The 22,731-nt window shown below is 39.5% G+C and overlaps 1 protein-coding gene across 1 annotated transcript in view; it reads left to right on the top strand.

Moving 5' to 3' along the window:
- LOC128221552 (uncharacterized) overlaps positions 1-22,731 on the top strand; it is a 76,055-nt gene that overhangs the window by 45,607 nt on the left and 7,717 nt on the right. The window contains exons 5-7 of the mRNA XM_052930158.1: positions 5,725-6,049; positions 6,732-7,108; positions 17,402-17,640. Of these exons, the coding sequence (XP_052786118.1) occupies positions 5,725-6,049; positions 6,732-7,108; positions 17,402-17,640 (941 nt within the window). The remainder of the gene's footprint in view (positions 1-5,724; positions 6,050-6,731; positions 7,109-17,401; positions 17,641-22,731) is intronic.

Below are 22,731 nucleotides of genomic sequence, written 5' to 3'. Positions count from 1 at the left end.
GCTGGTAATATGTTGATGTAGTTGTATATTTGGAAGAGGGCTGTGTCTCTGCTGGTGATATGTTGATGTAGTTGTATATTTGGAAGAAGGCTGTGTCTATGCTGGTGATATGTTGATGTAGTTGTATATTTGGAAGAGGGCTGTGTCTCTGCTGGTGATATGTTGATGTAGTTGTATATTTGGAGGAAGGATGTGTGTCTGCTGGTAATATGTTGATGTAGTTGTATATTTGGAAGAGGGCTGTGTCTCTGCTGGTGATATGTTGATGTAGTTGTATATTTGGAAGAGGGCTGTGTCTCTGCTGGTGATTTGTTGATGTGGTTGTATTTTGGAAGGGGATGTGTCTCTGCTGGTGATATGTTGATGTGGTTGTATTTTGGAAGAAGGCCGTGTCTCTGCTGGTGATATGTTGATGTGGTTGTATTTTGGAAGAAGGATGTGTGTCTGCTGGTGATATGTTGATGTAGTTGTATATTTGGAAGAGGGCTGTGTCTCTGCTGGTGATATGTTGATGTAGTTGTATATTTGGAAGAGGGCTGTGTCTCTGCTGGTGATTTGTTGATGTGGTTGTATTTTGGAAGAGGGATGTGTCTCTGCTGGTGATATGTTGATGTGGTTGTATTTTGGAAGAAGGCTGTGTCTCTGCTGGTGATATGTTGATGTGGTTGTATTTTGGAAGAAGGATGTGTGTCTGCTGGTGATATGTTGATGTAGTTGTATATTTGGAAGAGGGCTGTGTCTCTGCTGGTGATATGTTGATGTGGTTGTATTTTGGAAGAGGGCTGTGTCTCTGCTGGTGATATGTTGATGTAGTTGTATATTTGGAAGAGGGCTGTGTCTCTGCTGGTGATTTGTTGATGTGGTTGTATATTTGGAAGAGGGCTGTGTCTATGCTGGTGATATGTTGATGTAGTTGTATATTTGGAAGAGGGCTGTGTCTCTGCTGGTGATTTGTTGATGTGGTTGTATTTTGGAAGAGGGCTGTGTCTCTGCTGGTGATATGTTGATGTAGTTGTATATTTGGAAGAGGGCTGTGTCTATGCTGGTGATATGTTGATGTAGTTGTATATTTGGAAGAAGGCTGTGTCTCTGCTGGTGATATGTTGATGTGGTTGTATATTTGAAAGAGGGCTGTGTCTCTGCTGGTGATATGTTGATGTAGTTGTATATTTGGAAGAGGGCTGTGTCTCTGCTGGTGATTTGTTGATGTGGTTGTATTTTGGAAGAAAGATGTGACTCTGCTGGTGATATGTTGATGTGGTTGTATTTTGGAAGAGGGCTGTGTCTCTGCTGGTGATTTGTTGATGTGGTTGTATTTTGGAAGGGGATGTGTCTCTGCTGGTGATATGTTGATGTGGTTGTATTTTGGAAGAAGGCTGTGTCTCTGCTGGTGATATGTTGATGTGGTTGTATTTTGGAAGAAGGATGTGTGTCTGCTGGTGATAAGCTGATGTGGTTGTATATCAGGAAGAAGGACGTGTCTCTCCTGGTGATATGTTGATGAAGTTGTATATCAGGAAGAAGGACGCGTCTCTCCTGGTGATATGTTGATGAAGTTGCATATCAGGAAGAAGGATGCGCCTCTCCTGGTGATAGGTTGATGTAGTTGTATATCTGGAAGAAGGATGCGTCTCTCCTGGTGATATGTTGATGAAGTTGTATATCAGGAAGACGGATGCGTCTCTGCTGGTGATAGGTTGATGTAGTTGTATATCTGGAAGACGGGTGCGTCTCTGCTGGTGATATGTTGATGTTGTTGTATATCTGGAAGAAGGATGCGTCTCTGCTGGTGATATGTTGATGTTGTTGTATATCTGGAAGAAGGATGCGTCTCTCCTGGTGATATGTTGATGAAGTTGTATATCAGGAAGAAGGACGCGTCTCTCCTGGTGATATGTTGATGAAGTTGCATATCAGGAAGAAGGATGCGTCTCTCCTGGTGATATGTTGATGAAGTTGTATATCTGGAAGAAGGATGCGTCTCTTCTGGTGATATGTTGATGAAGTTGTATATCAGGAAGAAGGATGCGTCTCTTCTGGTGATATGTTGATGAAGTTGCATATCAGGAAGAAGGATGCGTCTCTCCTGGTGATAGGTTGATGTAGTTGTATATCTGGAAGAAGGATGCGCCTCTCCTGGTGATATGTTGATGTAGTTGTATATCTGGAAGAAGGATGCGTCTCTTCTGGTGATATGTTGATGAAGTTGTATATCAGGAAGAAGGATGCGTCTCTGCTGGTGATATGTTGATGTTGTTGTATATTTGGAAGAAGGCTGTGTCTCTGCTGGTGATATGTTGATGTAGTTGTATATTTGGATGTAGGATGTTTGTCTGCTTTCGATGTAGTCGTATATTTGGAAGGACATGTCCCTGCTGATGATATGTTGATAAATTTGTATATTTGGAAGAAGGATTTGTGTTTGCTGTTGATATGCTGATGCAGTTGTTTGTTTTGAAAAAGGTTGTGTGTCTGCAGATGATATGTTGATGTAGTTGTAAATTTGGAAGAAGGATGTGTGTCTGCTGATGTTATGTTGATGTAGTTGTAAATTTGGAAGCAGGATGTGTGTCTGATTATGATATGTTGATGTAGTTGTAAATTTGGAAGAAGGATGTGTGTCTGCTGATGATATGTTGATTTAATTGCCAATTTCGAAGAAGGATGTGTGTCTGCTGGTGATATGTTGATGTAGTTGTAAATTTGGAAGAAGGATGTGTGTCTGCTGATGATATGTTGATGTAGTTGCCAATTTGGAAGAAGGATGTGTGTCTGCTGGTGATATGTTGATGTAGTTGTAAATTTGGAAGAAGGATGTGGGTCTGCTGATGATATGTTGATGTAGTTGCCAATTTGGAAGAAGGATGTGTGTCTGCTGGTGATATGTTGTTGTAGTTGTAAATTTGGAAGAAGGATTTGTCTCTGCTGGTGATAGGTTTATGTGGTTGTATATTTGGAAGAAGGACGTGGTCTGCTGGTGATATGTTGATGTAGTTATATATTTGGAAGAAGGACTTGTGTCTACTATTTATATGCTGATGCAGTTGTTTGTTTTGAAAAAGGATGTGTGTCTGCAGATGATATGTTGATGTGTTTGGAAGAAGGATGTGTATCTGCCGATGATATGTTGATGTAGTTGTATATTTGTAAGAAAGATGTGTCTCTCCTGGTGATATGTTGATGTAGTTGTTTATTTGGAAGAATGATGTGTCTCTTCTTGTGATATGTTGATGTGGTTGTATATTTGGAAGAAGGATGTGTGTCTGCTGATGATATGCTGATTTAGTTGTATATTTGGAAGAAGGACGTGTCTCTGCTGGTGATATGTTGATGTAGTTGTATATTTGGAAGAAGGGTTTGTCTCGGCTGGTGATATGTTGATGTAGTTGTATATTTGGAGGAAGGATGTGTGTCTGCTGGTGATAGGTTAATGTTGTTGTATATTTGGAAGAAGGATGTGTGTCTGCCGATGATATGTTGATGTAGTTGTATATTTGGAAGAAGGACGTGTCCCTGCTGGTGATATTCTGATGTGGTTGTATATTTGGAAGAAGGGTTTGTCTCGGCTGGTGATAGGTTGATGTGGTTGTATATTTGGAAGAAGGCTGTGTCTCTGCTGGTAATATGTTGATGTGGTTGTATATTTGGAAGAAGGGTGTGTCTCTGCTGGTGATATATTGATGTTGTTGTATTTTGGAAGAAGGCTGTGTCTCTGCTGGTGATATGTTGATGTGGTTGTATTTTGGAAGAAGGGCGTGTCTCTGCTGGTGATATGTTGATGTGGTTGTATTTTGGAAGAAGGCTGTGTCTCTGCTGGTGATATGTTGATGTGGTTGTATATTTGGAAGAAGGGCCTGTCTCTGCTGGTGATATGTTGATGTGGTTGTATTTTGGAAGAAGGCTGTGTCTCTGCTGGTGATATGTTGATGTGGTTGTATTTTGGAAGAAGGGTGTGTCTCTGCTGGTGATATGTTGATGTAGTTGTATATTTGGAAGAAGGCTGTGTCTCTGCTGGTAATATGTTGATGTGGTTGTATATTTGGAAGAAGGGTGTGTCTCTGCTGGTAATATGTTGATGTTGTTGTATATTTGGAAGAAGGATGTGTGTCTGCTGGTGATATGTTGATGTAGTTGTATATTTGGAGGAAGGATGTGTGTTTGCTGGTGATATGTTGATGTGGTTGTATATTTGGAAGAGGGCTGTGTCTCTGCTGGTAATATGTTGATGTTGTTGTATATTTGAAAGAAGGGTGTGTCTCTGCTGGTAATATGTTGATGTTGTTGTATACTTTGAAGAAAGATGTATTTCTACTTGTGATAACCTGATGTAGTTGGATATATTATAAAGAAGGATGTGACATAGAATACTGTTCTTTGAAAATTTATATAGCGTATAAGGAGACTATAATATGTTCTAAAATGCGGATGTGATGCATGAGTCGGTTTGCATTCGTAGTAAAACACCGCGGTACATCTGACCTACACCAAAGGGAAGATAGTCTTTGTTAGACACTCTCACGTTTTAATGAAGGGGGAGAGGGTGAATGAATTTGCAAATAAGTGTGCTTTACAGAAACTGTTGCGTGTAAAAGAAGAGTTGCGTATATAATAGAAAGTAATACTATACGTTTAGTTGATCTGAGACAAGCAAGCGTTCATCTTGTAAAACATTGTAAGCATATGCTGCTCTCGCCGTAACTTAAATGTTTTAAAACCATATTTCCGATCCAGTTGTGTTGCCTTATTGACAATTCTGAGTGCCTCATGCTAGCCTTTCATCTCGGATGGTCAGATGTCCCTAGGTAACACCGCCAAATAACAAAGTGTGTCTGATTTATGACTTATATGTGCGTTTAAGTGTTTCCTGTCAATAGTGAATTTAAATTACCTTTAAGTGTGAACTGTTTTCCAAGCCTTTTCTGCAAGTTCATGTCTAAAAGCCATATGTCATCACTTGAGAAAATGAGGCCAATTTGTATGTGTGCGTTACTCATTCCAAGCGAAGGTGTATTGGTTAGTTGTGATTGCGTAATATAATAAGTGATTCTAGTTGTTATTGGTTGCCAAATGTGTGAGTTTAACGATGTCATTAATGAAAGCATTAACTAGCCTTCATGTAAACACTCTTTATTCATGTTTTCATAATTCGTGCGATCCTCATGAATGTTGGTCATTATAAAACACATTGCTTAATATGGTCTGAGTAAGTCTGAATATGGGCCATGACAGGTCAAAACTGGGTTACTAGGTCAAAACATAGAACTATATTATAAACACAATAAACAGTGCTATTTTGAACGGACCATCGATAATTCCGTTCAGAATGACTATTTTTATAAAATCTAAGTCAAGATCGAGATTGGTATGATATCAGATTGAATCAACAAATCTTATCGTGTGTCAAGGCTATTCCGGGTTTAGTTCTCACCTCTCCTGTGATAGCTCTAATTATCTATAGTATTGCACCCACGTTTCATCACAATATGATTTTCCTACAATTTAAACAAAGAAATAAACTACATGTATCAATATGCTTTGTCTCCTTAAGGAAACATATATGAACTAGCAAAGTTTGCTTTTTAAACGACGTTACATAATTACTTACCAAGTATTTCAACAAACAACATAATCTGAACTGAAATTGCTTTCAATATTTAATTAAGTTATCGTAATTTTACGGTTTATCACTGTTTCAAATCAAACTCGCTGTAAATTGTCGCCTAGGTAACACATGGGGCCGTGACGAGTTGGGCCACGGCTGTCGGGGATGCGGCATCCAGGAGACCTTCATCAACTGCGCAGACATTCGCATAGAGGGATGGAGCAGACCCATTCCGCTGCCGACCATCGCTAGGCCACCCCCGATCGTCTTCCTGCCGCCTCCAACAACCACACTTCCACCAACATCACCCCCGACCCAGCCACCAACGACGCCCCCACCAACAGAGCCTCCTACCGCCCCGCCGACCACTGCTGTGACCACACCCACTGTCATCCAATCAAAGCTGACCACCAATGTTGGCAAACAAACAACAGCGGGACGACTGAAGTAAAATAGTTACTAGTCTTTTCTACTTAAAGAGTGTTACAGTCCTTTTGATCACCATGCCAATTAAATATTATATGTGGATGGTTGTAATAGTCATTGCAGTATGCTAATTATGAAACACGAACATGATAACTGTACCAAAGTGCAACATGGCATGTATGTGTAATCTTCCTTAAACACACGCACTAGAAAAGCATGTACACCAGCACGCACTGTTTCCGCCCGCACGCCTGCCCTCACTTGGCCATTGCACATATGTTGATTGCAAAGAGTCGTCTTATCGCGAAAGGCTTAAAAAGTCAAAATGCAAACCTGTCCATTTAATACTGATATTGGAAACAATTAATTGTACATTAGTTAAAAAAACCCATAAAGCGTTGCATTGCCACAACATACTTACAGTCAAATTTGCTTTTGACTCCTACAAGATAAAGCAGCAGGGCATTTCTTAGTCAACACTTCGAAAAATGAGCATACCGTAAACGTCTACAAAACGAATGCCTCTTTTGACAAGTTTGTTTTTTATTTAAATGCCGACATTCAAATCGAACACAAGGTATTTGAAAAGTCCATGGTTAGTCCATCAGGGTAGGTGGAAAGTATCTTAAATTTAAACTAATGATGTCGATGATACGACTCACGCTGCCGCCTTGCTAACTGTCACTTGCTTCTGTGTTAACAGCTTCACACGGCGACGGACGGACGTTGACGAGGGCTCCCGTCGACGGACCAATCCCGTGCAACAGTTCACTGCAAAAGGAGTAAACCCAAACCGAAACTTTAATTACAGTCCCCCTCAGGCGTCCGTGACGGCAGCAGTGTACGCCGTTAAAACCACACCACCACCAGTTAATCCACCGACAATACAACCGGTTTACGAAGTGAAGAAGTTTGCCGTAGCACCTGAGATTGTGGCAAACAATCCGGCCGCGCCGGTAAACATCCCGGTTGCTCAGGCCACCCAGGCGTCCGTCCCTGCCCCGGGCTCACATCCATCCCGCAGTATCCCATTCCCCGCATCGGCTGTCGCGGCTGTTGTAATCCCCCACCAGTCTTCAGGTATATAAGTTTTTCGTCGATTTTGAAACCTCTTAATTTGTGCTCAATGTCACTTTAAATTGACAGATTGTCAGATTGCTTACATTCTTAGTGTACTCTTCATGGTCAAAATTAATGTACACTATTTTGTCGCGTGAAGTGCCCTCTAATTATGTGTGTGTGTGTATGTGTGAATTTTAAAGTTTTCTTGGTCTAAAGAACGAGTTAAATAGCTAAGTGTTTTTTCCTTTTCCTAAAACCGTGAAAGGTGTAAAACTGCACCCTGTGTTATGACAGTTATTTGATATATTCGCTGAGTAATATTTAGATGAACCATTTTAACGCGCAGAATGTTTCCTTATTATAGTTATAACTGTTGATTCTTAACCACAGTATCTTATCAATCGCCTCTTCACTGTCGTGTGAATTCCTCAACGCCAAATTGCGTAACGCCACGACGAAATATATCGCAAATGACATCTTCATAGACATTGTATTTAATCAGGTTTCCAATTACAAAGATAGTATAATTTGCATTTTAATTAAACATATAATGTCAGCTCAAAATTAAAACTTATATTATACGCATTATTTTTATGCTCCGATTAATGGGGAGGGGACATGTCAATTTGCCCTTGTCTGTCCTTGCCTCGTTCTGTCCGCCTGTAAGTATTAACTTGTCGCATTCAAATCTAAAAAAAATGAACTAGAATCTTATTTACTTAGGGAAATGTTGTTGAGATGATGATTAAGGAGAGAGTTACTGCCCTTAAATTACCAAACATTGGCATTTCGAACTCAAAAACAATATGACCTAGAATAATGAGAGCTCAAGGTTATGTTGTTGGAGTGAATACGTTGTGTGAGGTTTTCTTTGCAGCTACACATAGTTAATGCCCTTCAATTATTAATAATGGCATTTTCCAGTTATGGTCCTTGCATTTGATGGAAGTGACCGTCCTATCAACATGTTTTTAAAAGTGTTAGAAGCCTCATGTTTGCAGCCTTTAATACTCCAATTTAATCACATATCAAATTGAGTTGCTTTTCATGGACCAACAAAATTGGTGTGGGGGGCGGTATATAGCTGCGTGACCATAAGTCCGTGATATTACAGATTAAATTTTGTATCGCTCAAAACTCCAAAAAGCATTTCACCTAGAGTCAAGAAACCTTGGTGAAATGTTATTTAGGTAATGAAGTTTTACACCTGATGTTTCATTTGCCGCTGCACTTTGTAACACCAGAGTAATGACCCTTGATTTGGCATTTCTGGACTTTTGTCTATCAAAACTTCAGAACAAGTTCACCTAGATTCAAGAAACATTGAGGAATGGTGTTCAGGTGATGAAGTAGTATACCCAAGGTTTTTTGCCGCTGCACATTGAATATCTAGAGTTATGGTCCATGAATAAGCAATTTTCTTGCATTTGTGGACTTGTGTCGCCCGAACCTCCAAAATTATTTTATCCAGAGTCCAGAGAATTTGGGGAATATTGTTCAGTCGATGAAGTAGGGCACTGTAATGACGCATGACAGCATTGCTGCATAAACGAAATCGACCACGTTTATGCGGTGATTTTCAACGCACAAACAGGATTTTCTTATGTGGCAAAAAGGCACACTTCCGCTGAATAAAAAAACAAACAATTAAAACACTTACTAGTACAACAGTGGTTGATATAGTTTCATAACGTTTCATAAGGTTTTCAGACTTAGTGTTTGTGTTCACTTAACCAAGCTTTGAACTAGACCTCTAGAGACGTAAAAAAACACACGTTTATGCGGCGATGCTGCACATAGTACAATCACAGTTTTTACCCTTTAACAACAAAAAATGTTATTTTGGTTATTGTTGAACCTTTGTCGCTCATTGCTTCGAAAGACTAGTCATTTACTCATGCGATCTTTCAGGAAAGCATTTGATGTAATTAAGTTGTTGAACTCATAATTTTAAAGCACGGAACAATGGCCCCTGCCTTTGTTACAAACGCGGCATGTAGGGGCAACCATGTCCTTTGAACACATTTCTAGTTTTCATTTCTTTAAGAATATCTTTGCACGTCACATAAAACATAACTAGTTTAAATAGGATTTCCTTTCTTTTGACAAATATCTACAGGTAACACCTAACACCATTCCCCATGATCTGCAGGCAACACCATTCCCCCTGTTCTACAGGTAACACCATTCCCCCTGATCTACAGGTAACACCATTCCCCCTGATCTACAGGTAACACCATTCCCCCTGATCTACAGGTAACACCATTCCCCCTGATCTACAGGTAACACCATTCCCCCCTGATGTACAGGTAACACCATTCCCCCTGATCTACAGGTAACACCATTCCCCCCTGATGTACAGGTAACACCATTCCCCCCTGATCTACAGGTAACACCATTCCCCCCTGATGTACAGGTAACACCATTCCCCCCTGATGTACAGGTAACACCATTCCCCCCTGATGTACAGGTAACACCATTCCCCCTGATCTACAGGTAACACCATTCCCCCCTGATGTACAGGTAACACTATTCCCCCTGTAATAAGCTAACATAATCACTAGTACTTTCCTAGGTATTTCTCATTTTCATTATAAAGTTATTCCCCAATTACTTTCAACTATATTCTTTATTTAGTTCCCAACTTATCCACATATTTTATTTCAATGTCTAGTATACTTATGCTGTAATGTTATCATGAACTGAGTTCTTTGAATAAGTTTAACATTCCAAGCTATTCCCAAATTGCATTCAACGCATGTCATACTTGGTTCAAGCTGTTCCCAATGACATTCCCAGAATGTTCACAATAGCGTTCCCTGGTATTCCTAAATTTCAATCCGAGTATGTTCACTTATTTAAATTTCAAACACCGTATATTAACTCATCCCGTTAATTTCACAGTATGTTCACTTATTCCCACATTACACTCATTGTATGTTAACTAATACCACATTACATTCACAGTATGGCACTTATACCACATTACATACACAGAATGTTCACTTATTCCCCAATTACATTCACAGTATGTTCACTTATATTCACATTACATTCACAGTATGTTCACTTATTCCCACATTACACTCATTGTATGTTAACTAATACCACATTACATTCACAATATGGCACTTATACCACATTACATACACAGAATGTTTACTTATTCCCCAATTACATTCACAGTATGTTCACTTATATTCACATTGCATTCACAGTATGTTCACTTATATCCACATTACATTCACAGTATGTTCACTTATTCCCCAATAACATTCACAGTATGTTCACTTATATCCACATTACAATCACAGTATGTTCACTTATTCCCACATTACACTCATTGTATGTTAACTAATACCACATTACATTCACAATATGGCACTTATACCACATTACATACACAGAATGTTCACTTATTCCCCAATTACATTCACAGTATGTTCACTTATATTCACATTACATTCACAGTATGTTCACTTATATCCACATTACATTCACAGTATGTTCACTTATTTCCCAATTACATTCACAGTATGTTCACTTATATCCACATTACATTCACAGTATGTTCACTTATTCCCACTTTACAATCACAGGATGTTAAATTATTCCCACATTACATTCACAGTATGTTCAATTATTCCCACATTACTTTCACAGTATGTTCAATTTTTCCCACATTACATTCACAGTATGTTCAATTATTCCCACATTACTTTCACAGTATGTTCAATTATTCCCACATTACATTCACAGTATGTTCAATTTTTCCCAATTTACATTTACAGTATGATCACTTATTTCCTTATTACATTCACAGTATGTTCACTTATTTCCACATTACGTTCACAGAATGTTCAATTATTCCCACATTACATTCACAGCTGCGTCAAACTTACCTATGAAACTAAATAACTTTAGTCAGGGTCGACATATATTGACCAAACTTTGGATATAGAAAAAAAGTTTATGGAGTCCTGGAATGGGATTGCGTTTTGGTTTCCTACGGTCATGGTCACTTTACCTAAGGTCAATGTCAGTGTCACTGTAAAAATAGTACGAAACAACTAAAGTTAGGGTTGACTGAACTTATAATTTAGAACTTTCATGAGGTTGCATTTAGGGCCTCCGGTGTCAAGGTCAAGGTCGCTGTTACTAAAAATAGCAAAAGGGTTGAACCTAAATAACATTAGTTAGGGTTGACATATCTTGACTTTACTTCGTATTAAGGAATAATTAAGGCCACATTCCATTGGATCCTGGGGTAAAGGTCACTTTTACCTCATGAAAATCGGTTGAAACTGAATGAAGGCTGAAGTCTTTCTGAATCATAGAAACCCTAATTTCGTTGCATTGCAGCGTTTCTTGTTATTATTATTGCATGGATTAAATATTTGAATTACACCATAATGACGCGATTTTAAAGATATGATATATGAAAGAAAGGTTATAAAACAAACATACTATCGTTATATGACATTTTTATTAATTTGATTCTTAAAAAATATAAACCTATACCAAAGAGAAGCTTGTATAAATGATGAATAGATTACCTTAAGTTCCCAGGATTTCCGCATTTACTTTACCAGCCTGTTTTACTTTTACATTCAAAACAATTCCACAATTACATACCCAGTATGTTAACTGGTCAATTGCAAGCAATTCCACAATAACATTTCTAGCACGTTAACGATAAAATTCCAATAAATTCCACAATAGCATTACCAGAATAATAACGATAATATTCCAAGCGATTCCACAATAGCATTACCAGAATAATAACGATAATATTCCAAGCGATTCCACAATAGCATTACCAGAATAATAACGATAATATTCCAAGCGATTCCACGATAGCATTACCAGAATAATAACGATAATATTCCAAGCGATTCCACAATAGCATTACCAGAAAAATAACGATAATATTCCAAGCGATTCCACGATAGCATTACCAGAATAATAACGATAACATTCCAAGCGATTCCACGATAGCATTACCAGAATAATAACGATAACATTCCAAGCGATTCCACGATAGCATTACCAGGATAATAACGATAATATTCCAAGCGATTCCACAATAGCATTACCAGAATAATAACGATAATATTCCAAGCGATTCCACAATAGCATTACCAGAATAATAACGATAATATTCCAAGCGATTCCACAATAGCATTACCAGAATAATAACGATAATATTCCAAGCGATTCCACAATAGCATTACCAGAATAATAACGATAATATTCCAAGCGATTCCACAATAGCATTACCAGAATAATAACGCTAATATTCCAAGCGATTCCACGAAAGCATTACCAGAATAATAACGATAATATTCCAAGCGATTCCACAATAGCATTACCAGAATAATAACGATAATATTCCAAGCGATTCCACAATAGCATTACCAGAATAATAACGATAATATTCCAAGCGATTCCACGATTTCATTACAAGCATGTAAACGAAAACAGTCCAAACAATATCACAATAGCATTACCAGTATGTTAACTATGACATTCCAAACAATATTACAATAACATTACCAGTATGTTAACTATGACATTCCAAGCAATACCACAATAACATTACCAGTATGGTAACTATGACATTCCAAGCAATACCACAATAACATTACCAGTATGTTAACTATGACAGTCCAAGCAATACCACAATAACATTACCAGTATGTTAACTATGACATTCCAAGCAATACCACAATAACATTACCAGTATATTAACTATGACATTCCAAGCAATACCACAATAACATTACCAGTATGTAAACTATGACAGTCCAAGCAATACCACAATAACATTACCAGTATGTTAACTATGACAGTCCAAGCAATACCACAATAACATTACCAGTATGTTAACTATGACAGTCCAAGCAATACCACAATAACATTAGCAGTATGTTAACTATGACATTCCAAGCAATACCACAATACATTACCAGTATGTTAACTATGACATTTCAAACAATACCACAATAACATTACCAGTATGTTAACTATGACAGTCCAAACAATATCACAATAACATTACCAGTATGTTAACTATGAAATTCCAAACAATATCACAATAACATTACCAGTATGTTAACTATGACATTCCAAACAATATCACAATAACATTACCAGTATGTTAACTATGACATTCCAAGCAATACCACAATTACATAATTAGCATGTTAACTATCACATTCAAGACAAGTCCACAATGACATTGCATGAAACTGTTAAATTCCAAACTATTCGACTCTTCCTCCATTATACCCAATAACGTACTACACATTGCCCGTTTATATTCATGACGGTAAAGTTGGAAGGTAGTTGGTAGTTGGTAGTTGGGGATTCGAATATTCAACTACTTACCAGTTGCAAGTTGGGGATTCGAATATTCAACTACCTGCTAGTTGCCATATGGGGATTCGACAAACACTGTTTTAATTCACTTTTATTGGTATATTCGCCAGTCGGATATTCGACCATTTCCAGTCGATTATTCGCGAATGTTCAACTGCAAACCAGTCAGTAGTTGGGAATTCAGATTATGTCTATATTTATGGTTTTAAAGGTCACATATGGGAAAATTAATCGCCAAATGGGAAATGACTGGGATGTTGTATTATACAGTCACTGGGAAATTAATGGGACTGGCGACTTGAAATAGTCGAGATGCTTAATATCAACTTCAACATCTAACTCTGATTTTTCGAATACCCAACTGGCAACTAGCAGGTAGTTGAATATTCGAATCCCCAACTGGTAACTGGTAAGTAGTTGAATATTCGAATCCCCAACTACCAACTACCAACTTCCTTCCAACTTTACCGTCATTTTATATTATTAGCTATTTAGTGCTTTGTTACAGTCCCAACATTTTCACTTTTTTAATCCTTGCTAATCCGCTCATGCATTCCCAGTTATTCTCCTGTTGTAAGAATGCTTTTACAAGCAGGTGCTTTAAAAATTCTCAGAAAGGACCACGATGAGTCACGATCATCTCCTCCTGCATAACATATGATTCGGTAACAAATCAAAAAGAAAGTTCTGAAAGTCGTTCTCAAAGAACCCTTCAAAATGTCTGTATAATATAGCATCCCAATCATTTCCCCAGTGACTGTATAATAAAGCATCCCAACTATTTCCCCAGTATTGTATAGTAAAGCATCTAAATAATTTCCCCAGTGACAGTATGATATAGCATCCCAATCATTTCCCCAATGACTGTATAATATAGCATCTCAATAATTTCCCCAGTGACTGTATAATATTGCACCCCAATCACTTGTTCAATGACTGTATAATATAGCATCCCAATCATTTCCCCAATGACAGTATAATATAGCATCTCCACCCAGTCTCCAGTGACTGTATAATATAGAATCCCAATCATTACCCCAGTAACCGTATGATATAGCATCCCAATCATTTCCCGAGTGACTGTTTAATATAGCATCTCAATTATTTCCCCCCCCCCCCAAAAAAAAAAACACAACAAAAAACAGAATAATATAGCACACCAATTATTTCCCTAATAACTGTATTATATAGCATTCCAATCATTTCCAATGTGACTGTTTAATATAGCATCCCAATTATTTCTCCAGTGACTGTATAATATAGCATCCCAATCAGTTCCCCAATGACTGTATAATATAGCATTCCAATCATTTCCCAAGTGACTGTATTATAAAGAATCCCAATCATTTCCCCGATCACTGTATAATATAGCATCCCAATTATTTCCCCGATCACTGTATAATATAGCATCCCAATTATTTCCCCTGTGACTGTCAGATATAGCATCCCAATTATTTCCCTAGTGACTGTCGGATATAGCATCCCATTTATTTCCCCAGTGACTGTCGGATATAGCATCCCAATAGTTTACCCAATGACTGTATAATATAGCATCCCAATTATTTCCCCAATGACTGTCGAATATTGCATCCCAATTATTTTTTCCAGTGACTGTATTTTATAGTATCCTAATTATTTTCCCAGTGACTGTAGGATATAGCATCCCAATCATTTTCCTAGTTACTGTATAATGTAGCATCCCAAACTTTCTACAGTGACTGTATACTAAAACATCCCAATTATTTCCCCTGTGACTGTCAGATATAGCATTTCAATTATTTCCCATGTGACTGTATATTATAACATCTGAATTATTTCCCTAAAAAATTGTATAAGATTGCACCCCAATTATTTCCCAAATAACTGTATAATATAGCATCTCAATTATTTCCCCTAAAAACTGTATAATATAGCACCCCAATTATTTCCCAAATAACTGTATAATATAGCATCCCAATCATTTCCAATGAGACTGTTTATTAAACCATCCCTATTATTTCCCCAGTGACTGTCGGATATAGCATCCCAATAATTTATCCAGTGACTGTATACTATAGCATTCAAATTATTTCTCCAGTGACTGTCGGATATAGCATCCCAATCATTTTCCTAGCGACTTTAGATAAAGCATCCCAGTCATTTTCCTAGTGACTGTAGGATACAGCATCCCAGTCATTTTCCTAGTGACTGTTAGATAAAGCATCCCAGTCATTTTCCTAGTGACTGTAGGATACAGCATCCCAGTCATTTTCCTAGTGACTGTAGGATACAGCATCCCAGTCATTTTTCTAGTGACTGTTGGATATAGCATCCCAGTCATTTTTCTAGTGACTGTTGGATATAGCATCCCAGTCATTTTTCTAGTGACTGTAGGATACAGCATCCCAGTCATTTCTCTAGTGACTGTAGGATATAGCATCCCAGTCATTTTTCTAGTGACTGTAGGATACAGCATCCCAGTCATTTTTCTAGTGACTGTAGGATATAGCATCCCAGTCATTTTTCTAGTGACCGTAAAATATAGCATCCCAGTCATTTTTCTAGTGACCGTAGGATACAGCATCCCAGTCATTTTTCTAGTGACCGTAGGATACAGCATCCCAGTCATTTTAGTGACCGTAGGATATAGCATCCCAGTCATCTTTAGTGACCGTAGGATATAGTATCCCAGTCATTTCTCTAGTGACTGTAGGATACAGCATCCCAGTCATTTCTCTAGTGACTGTAGGATATAGCATCCCAGTCATTTTTCTAGTGACTGTAGGATACAGCATCCCAGTCATTTTTCTAGTGACTGTTGGATATAGCATCCCAGTCATTTTTCTAGTGACTGTAGGATACAGCATCCCAGTCATTTCTCTAGTGACTGTAGGATACAGCATCCCAGTCATTTTTCTAGTGACTGTAGGATACAGCACCCCAGTCATTTTTCTAGTGACTGTAGGATATAGCATCCCAGTCATTTTTCTAGTGACTGTAGGATACAGCATCCCAGTCATTTCTCTAGTGACTGTAGGATACAGCATCCCAGTCATTTTTCTAGTGACTGTAGGATACAGCATCCCAGTCATTTTTCTAGTGACTGTAGGATATAGCATCCCAGTCATTTTTCTAGTGACCGTAAAATATAGCATCCCAGTCATTTTTCTAGTGACCGTAGGATACAGCATCCCAGTCATTTTTCTAGTGACCGTAGGATACAGCATCCCAGTCATTTTTTAGTGACCGTAGGATATAGCATCCCAGTCATTTTTTAGTGACCGTAGGATATAGCATCCCAGTCATTTTTCTAGTGACCGTAGGATATAGCATCCCAGTCATTTTTCTAGTGACCGTAGGATATAGCATCCCAGTCATTTTTCTAGTGACTAGGATTCAGCATCCCAGTCATTTTTCTAGTGACTGTAGGATACAGCATCCCAGTCATTTTTCTAGTGACTGTAGGATATAGCATCCCAGTCATTTTTCTAGTGACTGTAGGATATAGCATCCCAGTCATTTTTCTAGTGACCGTAGGATACAGCATCCCAGTCATTTTTCTAGTGACCGTAGGATACAGCATCTCAGTCATTTTTCTAGTGACCGTAGGATACAGCATCCCAGTCATTTTTCTAGTGACCGTAGGATATAGCATCCCAGTCATTTTTCTAGTGACCTTAGGATATAGCATCCCAGTCATTTTTCTAGTGACCTTAGGATATAGCATCCCAGTCATTTTTCTAGTGACTGTAGGATACATAATCCCAGTCATTTTTTCTAGTGACCGTAGGATATAGCATCCCAGTCATTTTTCTAGTGACTGTAGGATACAACATCTCAATCATTTTCCCATTGCATCGCTTCTTCTCACTATCTCAACTATTCACGTATCTCATTACACCTATTTCTTTAACTCAACATGTTTCTTTATTACATTCTTCTTTATGCCAGTCGAGCCGCCGCTGGAGAAGACCACGTATGTGAAGCGGGCCGTGGGTGACTACGGGCGGGGTGGAGGGGGCGGGCCGGCCAAGATTCCCCGCCCTCCGGCCCTCTCCAACCTCCAGATCTCCGCTCTGAACAGCCGGGCGAATGTGCTCTCTCACCCGGACAAGTTGCAGAAGTACGTGCAGGTGGGCAGCAGCCAGATGGTCGTTGGCAAAGACTTTTCCACCGTTTACACTAGCAAGGTACTGACGTACGTTCAGCAAGACAGTGGGCTTAATGATAGACATAGGTGAATTCGAGAATATACATATTTCCTTTTTTGAATGTTTTTTCAAGAGCCAGTGTTTGAAAACAAAAACAACGAGATACGGTGTTCATATAAGGTCTGTTAATTTGTTCAGTAAACTTGAGATAGGTATGAATGGGAATGTAATAAATATGTGAGGGCTAACACGAATAGGTATGTAATAACTATGTGAGGGCTAACATGAACGGGTATGTAATAACTATGTGAGGGCTAACCTGAACGGGTATGTAATAACTATGTGAGGGCCAACATAAATGGGTATGTAATAACTATGTGAGGGCCAGCATGAATGGGTATGTAATGTCTATGTGAGGGCCAACATGAATGGGTATGTAATAACTATGTGAGGGCTAACCAGAACGGGTATGTAATAACTATGTGAGGGCCGACCTGAACAGGTATGTAATATCTATGTGAGGGCCAAACTAAACGGGTATGTAATATCTATGTTAGGGCTAACCTGAATGGGTACGTAATAACTATGTGAGGGCTAACCTGAATGGGTACGTAATAACTATGTGAGGGCCAACCTGAATGGGTACGTAATAACTATGTGAGGGCCAACCTGAATGGGTACGTAATAACTATGTGAGGGCCAACCTGAATGGGTACGTAATAACTATGTGAGGGCTAACCTGAATGGGTACGTAATAACTATGTGAGGGCCAACCTGAATGGGTACGTAATAACTATGTGAGGGCCAACCTGAATGGGTACGTAATAACTATGTGAGGGCTAACCTGAAAGGGTATGTAATAACTATGTGAGGGCTAACCTGAACGGGTACGTAATAACTATGTGAGGGCTAACCTGAACGGGTATGTAATAACTATGTGAGGGCTAACCTGAACGGGTACGTAATAACTATGTGAGGGCCAACCTGAACGAGTACGTAATAACTATGTGAGGGCTAACCTGAATGGGTACGTAATAACTATGTTAGTGCTAACCTGAACGGGTATGTAATAACTATGTTAGTGCTAACCTGAACGGGTATGTAATAACTATGTGAGGGCCAACCTGAACGGGTATGTAATAACTATGTAAGGGCCAACCTGAACGGGTATGTTATAACTATGTGAGGGCTAACCTGAACGGGTATGTAATAACTATGTGAGGGCCAACCTGAACGGGTATGTAATAACTATGTGAGGGCCAACCTGAACGGGTATGTAATAACTATGTGAGGGCCAACCTGAACGGGTATGTAATAACTATGTGAGGGCCAACCTGAACGGGTATGTAATAACTATGTGAGGGCCAACCTGAACGGGTATGTAACTATGTGAGGGCCAACCTGAACGGGTATGTAATAACTTTGTGAGGGCTAACATGAATGGGTATGTAATAACTATGTAAGGGCCAACCTGAACGGGTATGTAATAACTATGTGAGGGCTAACATGAATGGGTATGTAATAACTATGTGAGGGCAAACCTGAACGGGTATGTAATAACTATGTGAGAGCTAACCTGAACGGGTATGTAATAACTATGTGAGGGCTAACCTGAACGGGTATGTAATAACTATGTGAGGGCTAACATTAATGGGTATGTAATAACTATGTGAGGGCTAACCTGAACGGGTATGTAATAACTATGTGAGGGCTAACCTGAACGGGTATGTAATAACTATGTGAGGGCTAACCTGAACGGGTATGTAATAACTATGTGAGGGCTAACCTGAACAGGTACGTAATAACTATGTGAGGGCCAACCTGAACGGGTACGTAATAACTATGTGAGGGCCAACCTGAACGGGTACGTTATAACTATGTTAGGGACAACCTGAACAGGTATGTAATATCTATGTGAGGGCTAACCTGAACGGGTATGTAATAACTATATGAGGGCTTACATGAATGGGTATGTAATAACTATGTGAGGGCTAACCTGAACGGATATGTAATAACTATGTGAGGGCTAACCTGAACGGATATGTAATAACTATGTGAGGGCTAACCTGAACGGGTATGTAATAACTATGTGAGGGCCAACCTGAACGAGTACGTAATAACTATGTGAGGGCCAACCTGAACGGGTACGTAATATCTATGTGAGGGCCAACCTGAACGGGTACGTAATAACTATGTGAGGGCCAACCTGAATGGGTACGTAATAACTATGTGAGGGCCAACCTGAACGGGTACGTAATAACTATGTTAGGGACAACCTGAACGGGTACGTAATATCTATGTGAGGGACAACCTGAATGGGTATGTAATATCTATGTGAGGGCTAACCTGAACGGGTATGTAATAACTATATGAGGGCTTACATGAATGGGTATGTAATAACTATGTGAGGGCTAACCTGAACGGGTATGTAATAACTATGTGAGGGCTAACCTGAACGGGTACGTAATAACTATGTGAGGGCCAACCTGAACGGGTACGTAATAACTATGTGAGGGCTAACCTGAATGGGTACGTAATAACTATGTTAGTGCTAACCTGAACGGGTATGTAATAACTATGTGAGGGCTAACCTGAACGGGTATGTAATAACTATGTGAGGGCCAACCTGAACGGGTATGTAATAACTATGTGAGGGCCAACCTGAACGGGTATGTTATAACTATGTGAGGGCTAACCTGAACGGGTATGTAATAACTATGTGAGGGCCAACCTGAACGGGTATGTAATAACTATGTGAGGGCCAACCTGAACGGGTATGTAATAACTATGTGAGGGCCAACCTGAACGGGTATGTAATAACTATGTGAGGGCCAACCTGAACGGGTATGTAACTATGTGAGGGCCAACCTGAACGGGTATGTAATAACTATGTGAGGGCTAACATGAATGGGTATGTAATAACTATGTAAGGGCCAACCTGAACGGGTATGTAATAACTATGTGAGGGCTAACATGAATGGGTATGTAATAACTATGTGAGGGCAAACCTGAACGGGTATGTAATAACTATGTGAGGGCTAACCTGAACGGGTATGTAATAACTATGTGAGGGCTAACCTGAACGGGTATGTAATAACTATGTGAGGGCTAACCTGAACAGGTACGTAATAACTATGTGAGGGCCAACCTGAACGGGTACGTAATAACTATGTGAGGGCCAACCTGAATGGGTACGTAATAACTATGTGAGGGCCAACCTGAACGGGTACGTAATAACTATGTTAGGGACAACCTGAACGGGTACGTAATATCTATGTGAGGGACAACCTGAACGGGTATGTAATATCTATGTGAGGGCTAACCTGAACGGGTATATAATAATTATATGAGGGCTTACATGAATGGGTATGTAATAACTATGTGAGGGCTAACCTGAACGGATATGTAATAACTATGTGAGGGCTAACCTGAACGGATATGTAATAACTATGTGAGGGCTAACCTGAACGGGTATGTAATAACTATGTGAGGGCCAACCTGAACGAGTACGTAATAACTATGTGAGGGCCAACCTGAACGGGTACGTAATAACTATGTGAGGGCCAACCTGAATGGGTACGTAATAACTATGTGAGGGCCAACCTGAACGGGTACGTAATAACTATGTTAGGGACAACCTGAACGGGTACGTAATATCTATGTGAGGGACAACCTGAACGGGTATGTAATATCTATTTGAGGGCTAACCTGAACGGGTATGTAATAACTATATGAGGGCTTACATGAATGGGTATGTAATAACTATGTGAGGGCTAACCTGAACGGATATGTAATAACTATGTGAGGGCTAACCTGAACAGGTATGTAATAACTATGTGAGGGCTAACCTGAACGGGTATGTAATAACTATGTGAGGGCCAACCTGAACGGGTACGTAATAACTATGTGAGGGTCAACCTGAACGGGTACGTAATATCTATGTGAGGGCCAACCTGAACGGGTACGTAATAACTATGTTAGGGCCAACCTGAATGGGTACGTAATAACTATGTGAGGGCCAACCTGAACGGGTACGTAATAACTATGTGAGGGCCAACCTGAACGGGTACGTAATAACTATGTTAGGGACAACCTGAACGGGTACGTAATATCTATGAGAGGGACAACCTGAACGGGTATGTAATATCTATGTGAGAGCTAACCTGAACGGGTATGTAATAACTATGTGAGGGCTTACATGAATGGGTATGTAATAACTATGTGAGGGCTAACCTGAACGGATATGTAATAACTATGTGAGGGCTAACCTGAACAGGTATGTAATAAATATGTGAGGGCTAACCTGAACGGGTATGTAATAACTATGTGAGGGCCAACCTGAACGGGTACGTAATAACTATGTGAGGGCCAACCTTAACGGGTACGTAATATCTATGTGAGGGCCAACCTGAACGGGTACGTAATAACTATGTGAGGGCCAACCTGAATGGGTATGTAATAACTATGTGAGGGCCAACCTGAACGGGTACGTAATAACTATGTGAGGGCTAACCTGAACGGGTACGTAATAACTATGTGAGGGCTAACCTGAACGGGTATGTAATAACTATGTGAGGGCTAACCTGAACGGGTATGTAATAACTATATGAGGGCTAACCTGAACGGGTATGTAATAACTATATTAGGGCTAACCTGAACGGGTATGTAATAACTATGTTAGGGCTAACCTGAACGGGTATGTAATAACTTTGTGAGGGCCAACCTGAACGGGTATGTAATAACTATGTGAGGGCCAACCTGAACGGGTATGTAATAACTATGTGAGGGCTAACCTGAATGGGTACGTAATAACTATGTCAGGGCCAACCTGAACGGGTATGTAATAACTATGTGAGGGCTAACCTGAACGGGTATTTAGTATGGGTATGTAATAACTATGTGAGGGCCAACCTGAATGGGTACGTAATAACTATGTGAGGGCCAACCTGAATGGGTACGTAATAACTATGTGAGGGCCAACCTGAATGGGTATGTAAAAACTATGTGAGGGCCAACCTGAACGGGTATGTAATAACTATGTGAGGGCCAACCTGAACGGGTATGTAATAACTATGTGAGGGCCAACCTGAACGGGTATGTAATAACTATGTGAGGGCCAACCTGAAAGGG

This window comes from Mya arenaria, chromosome 16, assembly GCF_026914265.1.
Source record: "Mya arenaria isolate MELC-2E11 chromosome 16, ASM2691426v1".
Lineage (NCBI taxonomy): Eukaryota > Metazoa > Mollusca > Bivalvia > Myida > Myidae > Mya > Mya arenaria.
The sequence above is the reverse complement of the archived record's forward strand: the minus strand, read 5'-3'. Positions and strand labels throughout refer to the sequence as shown.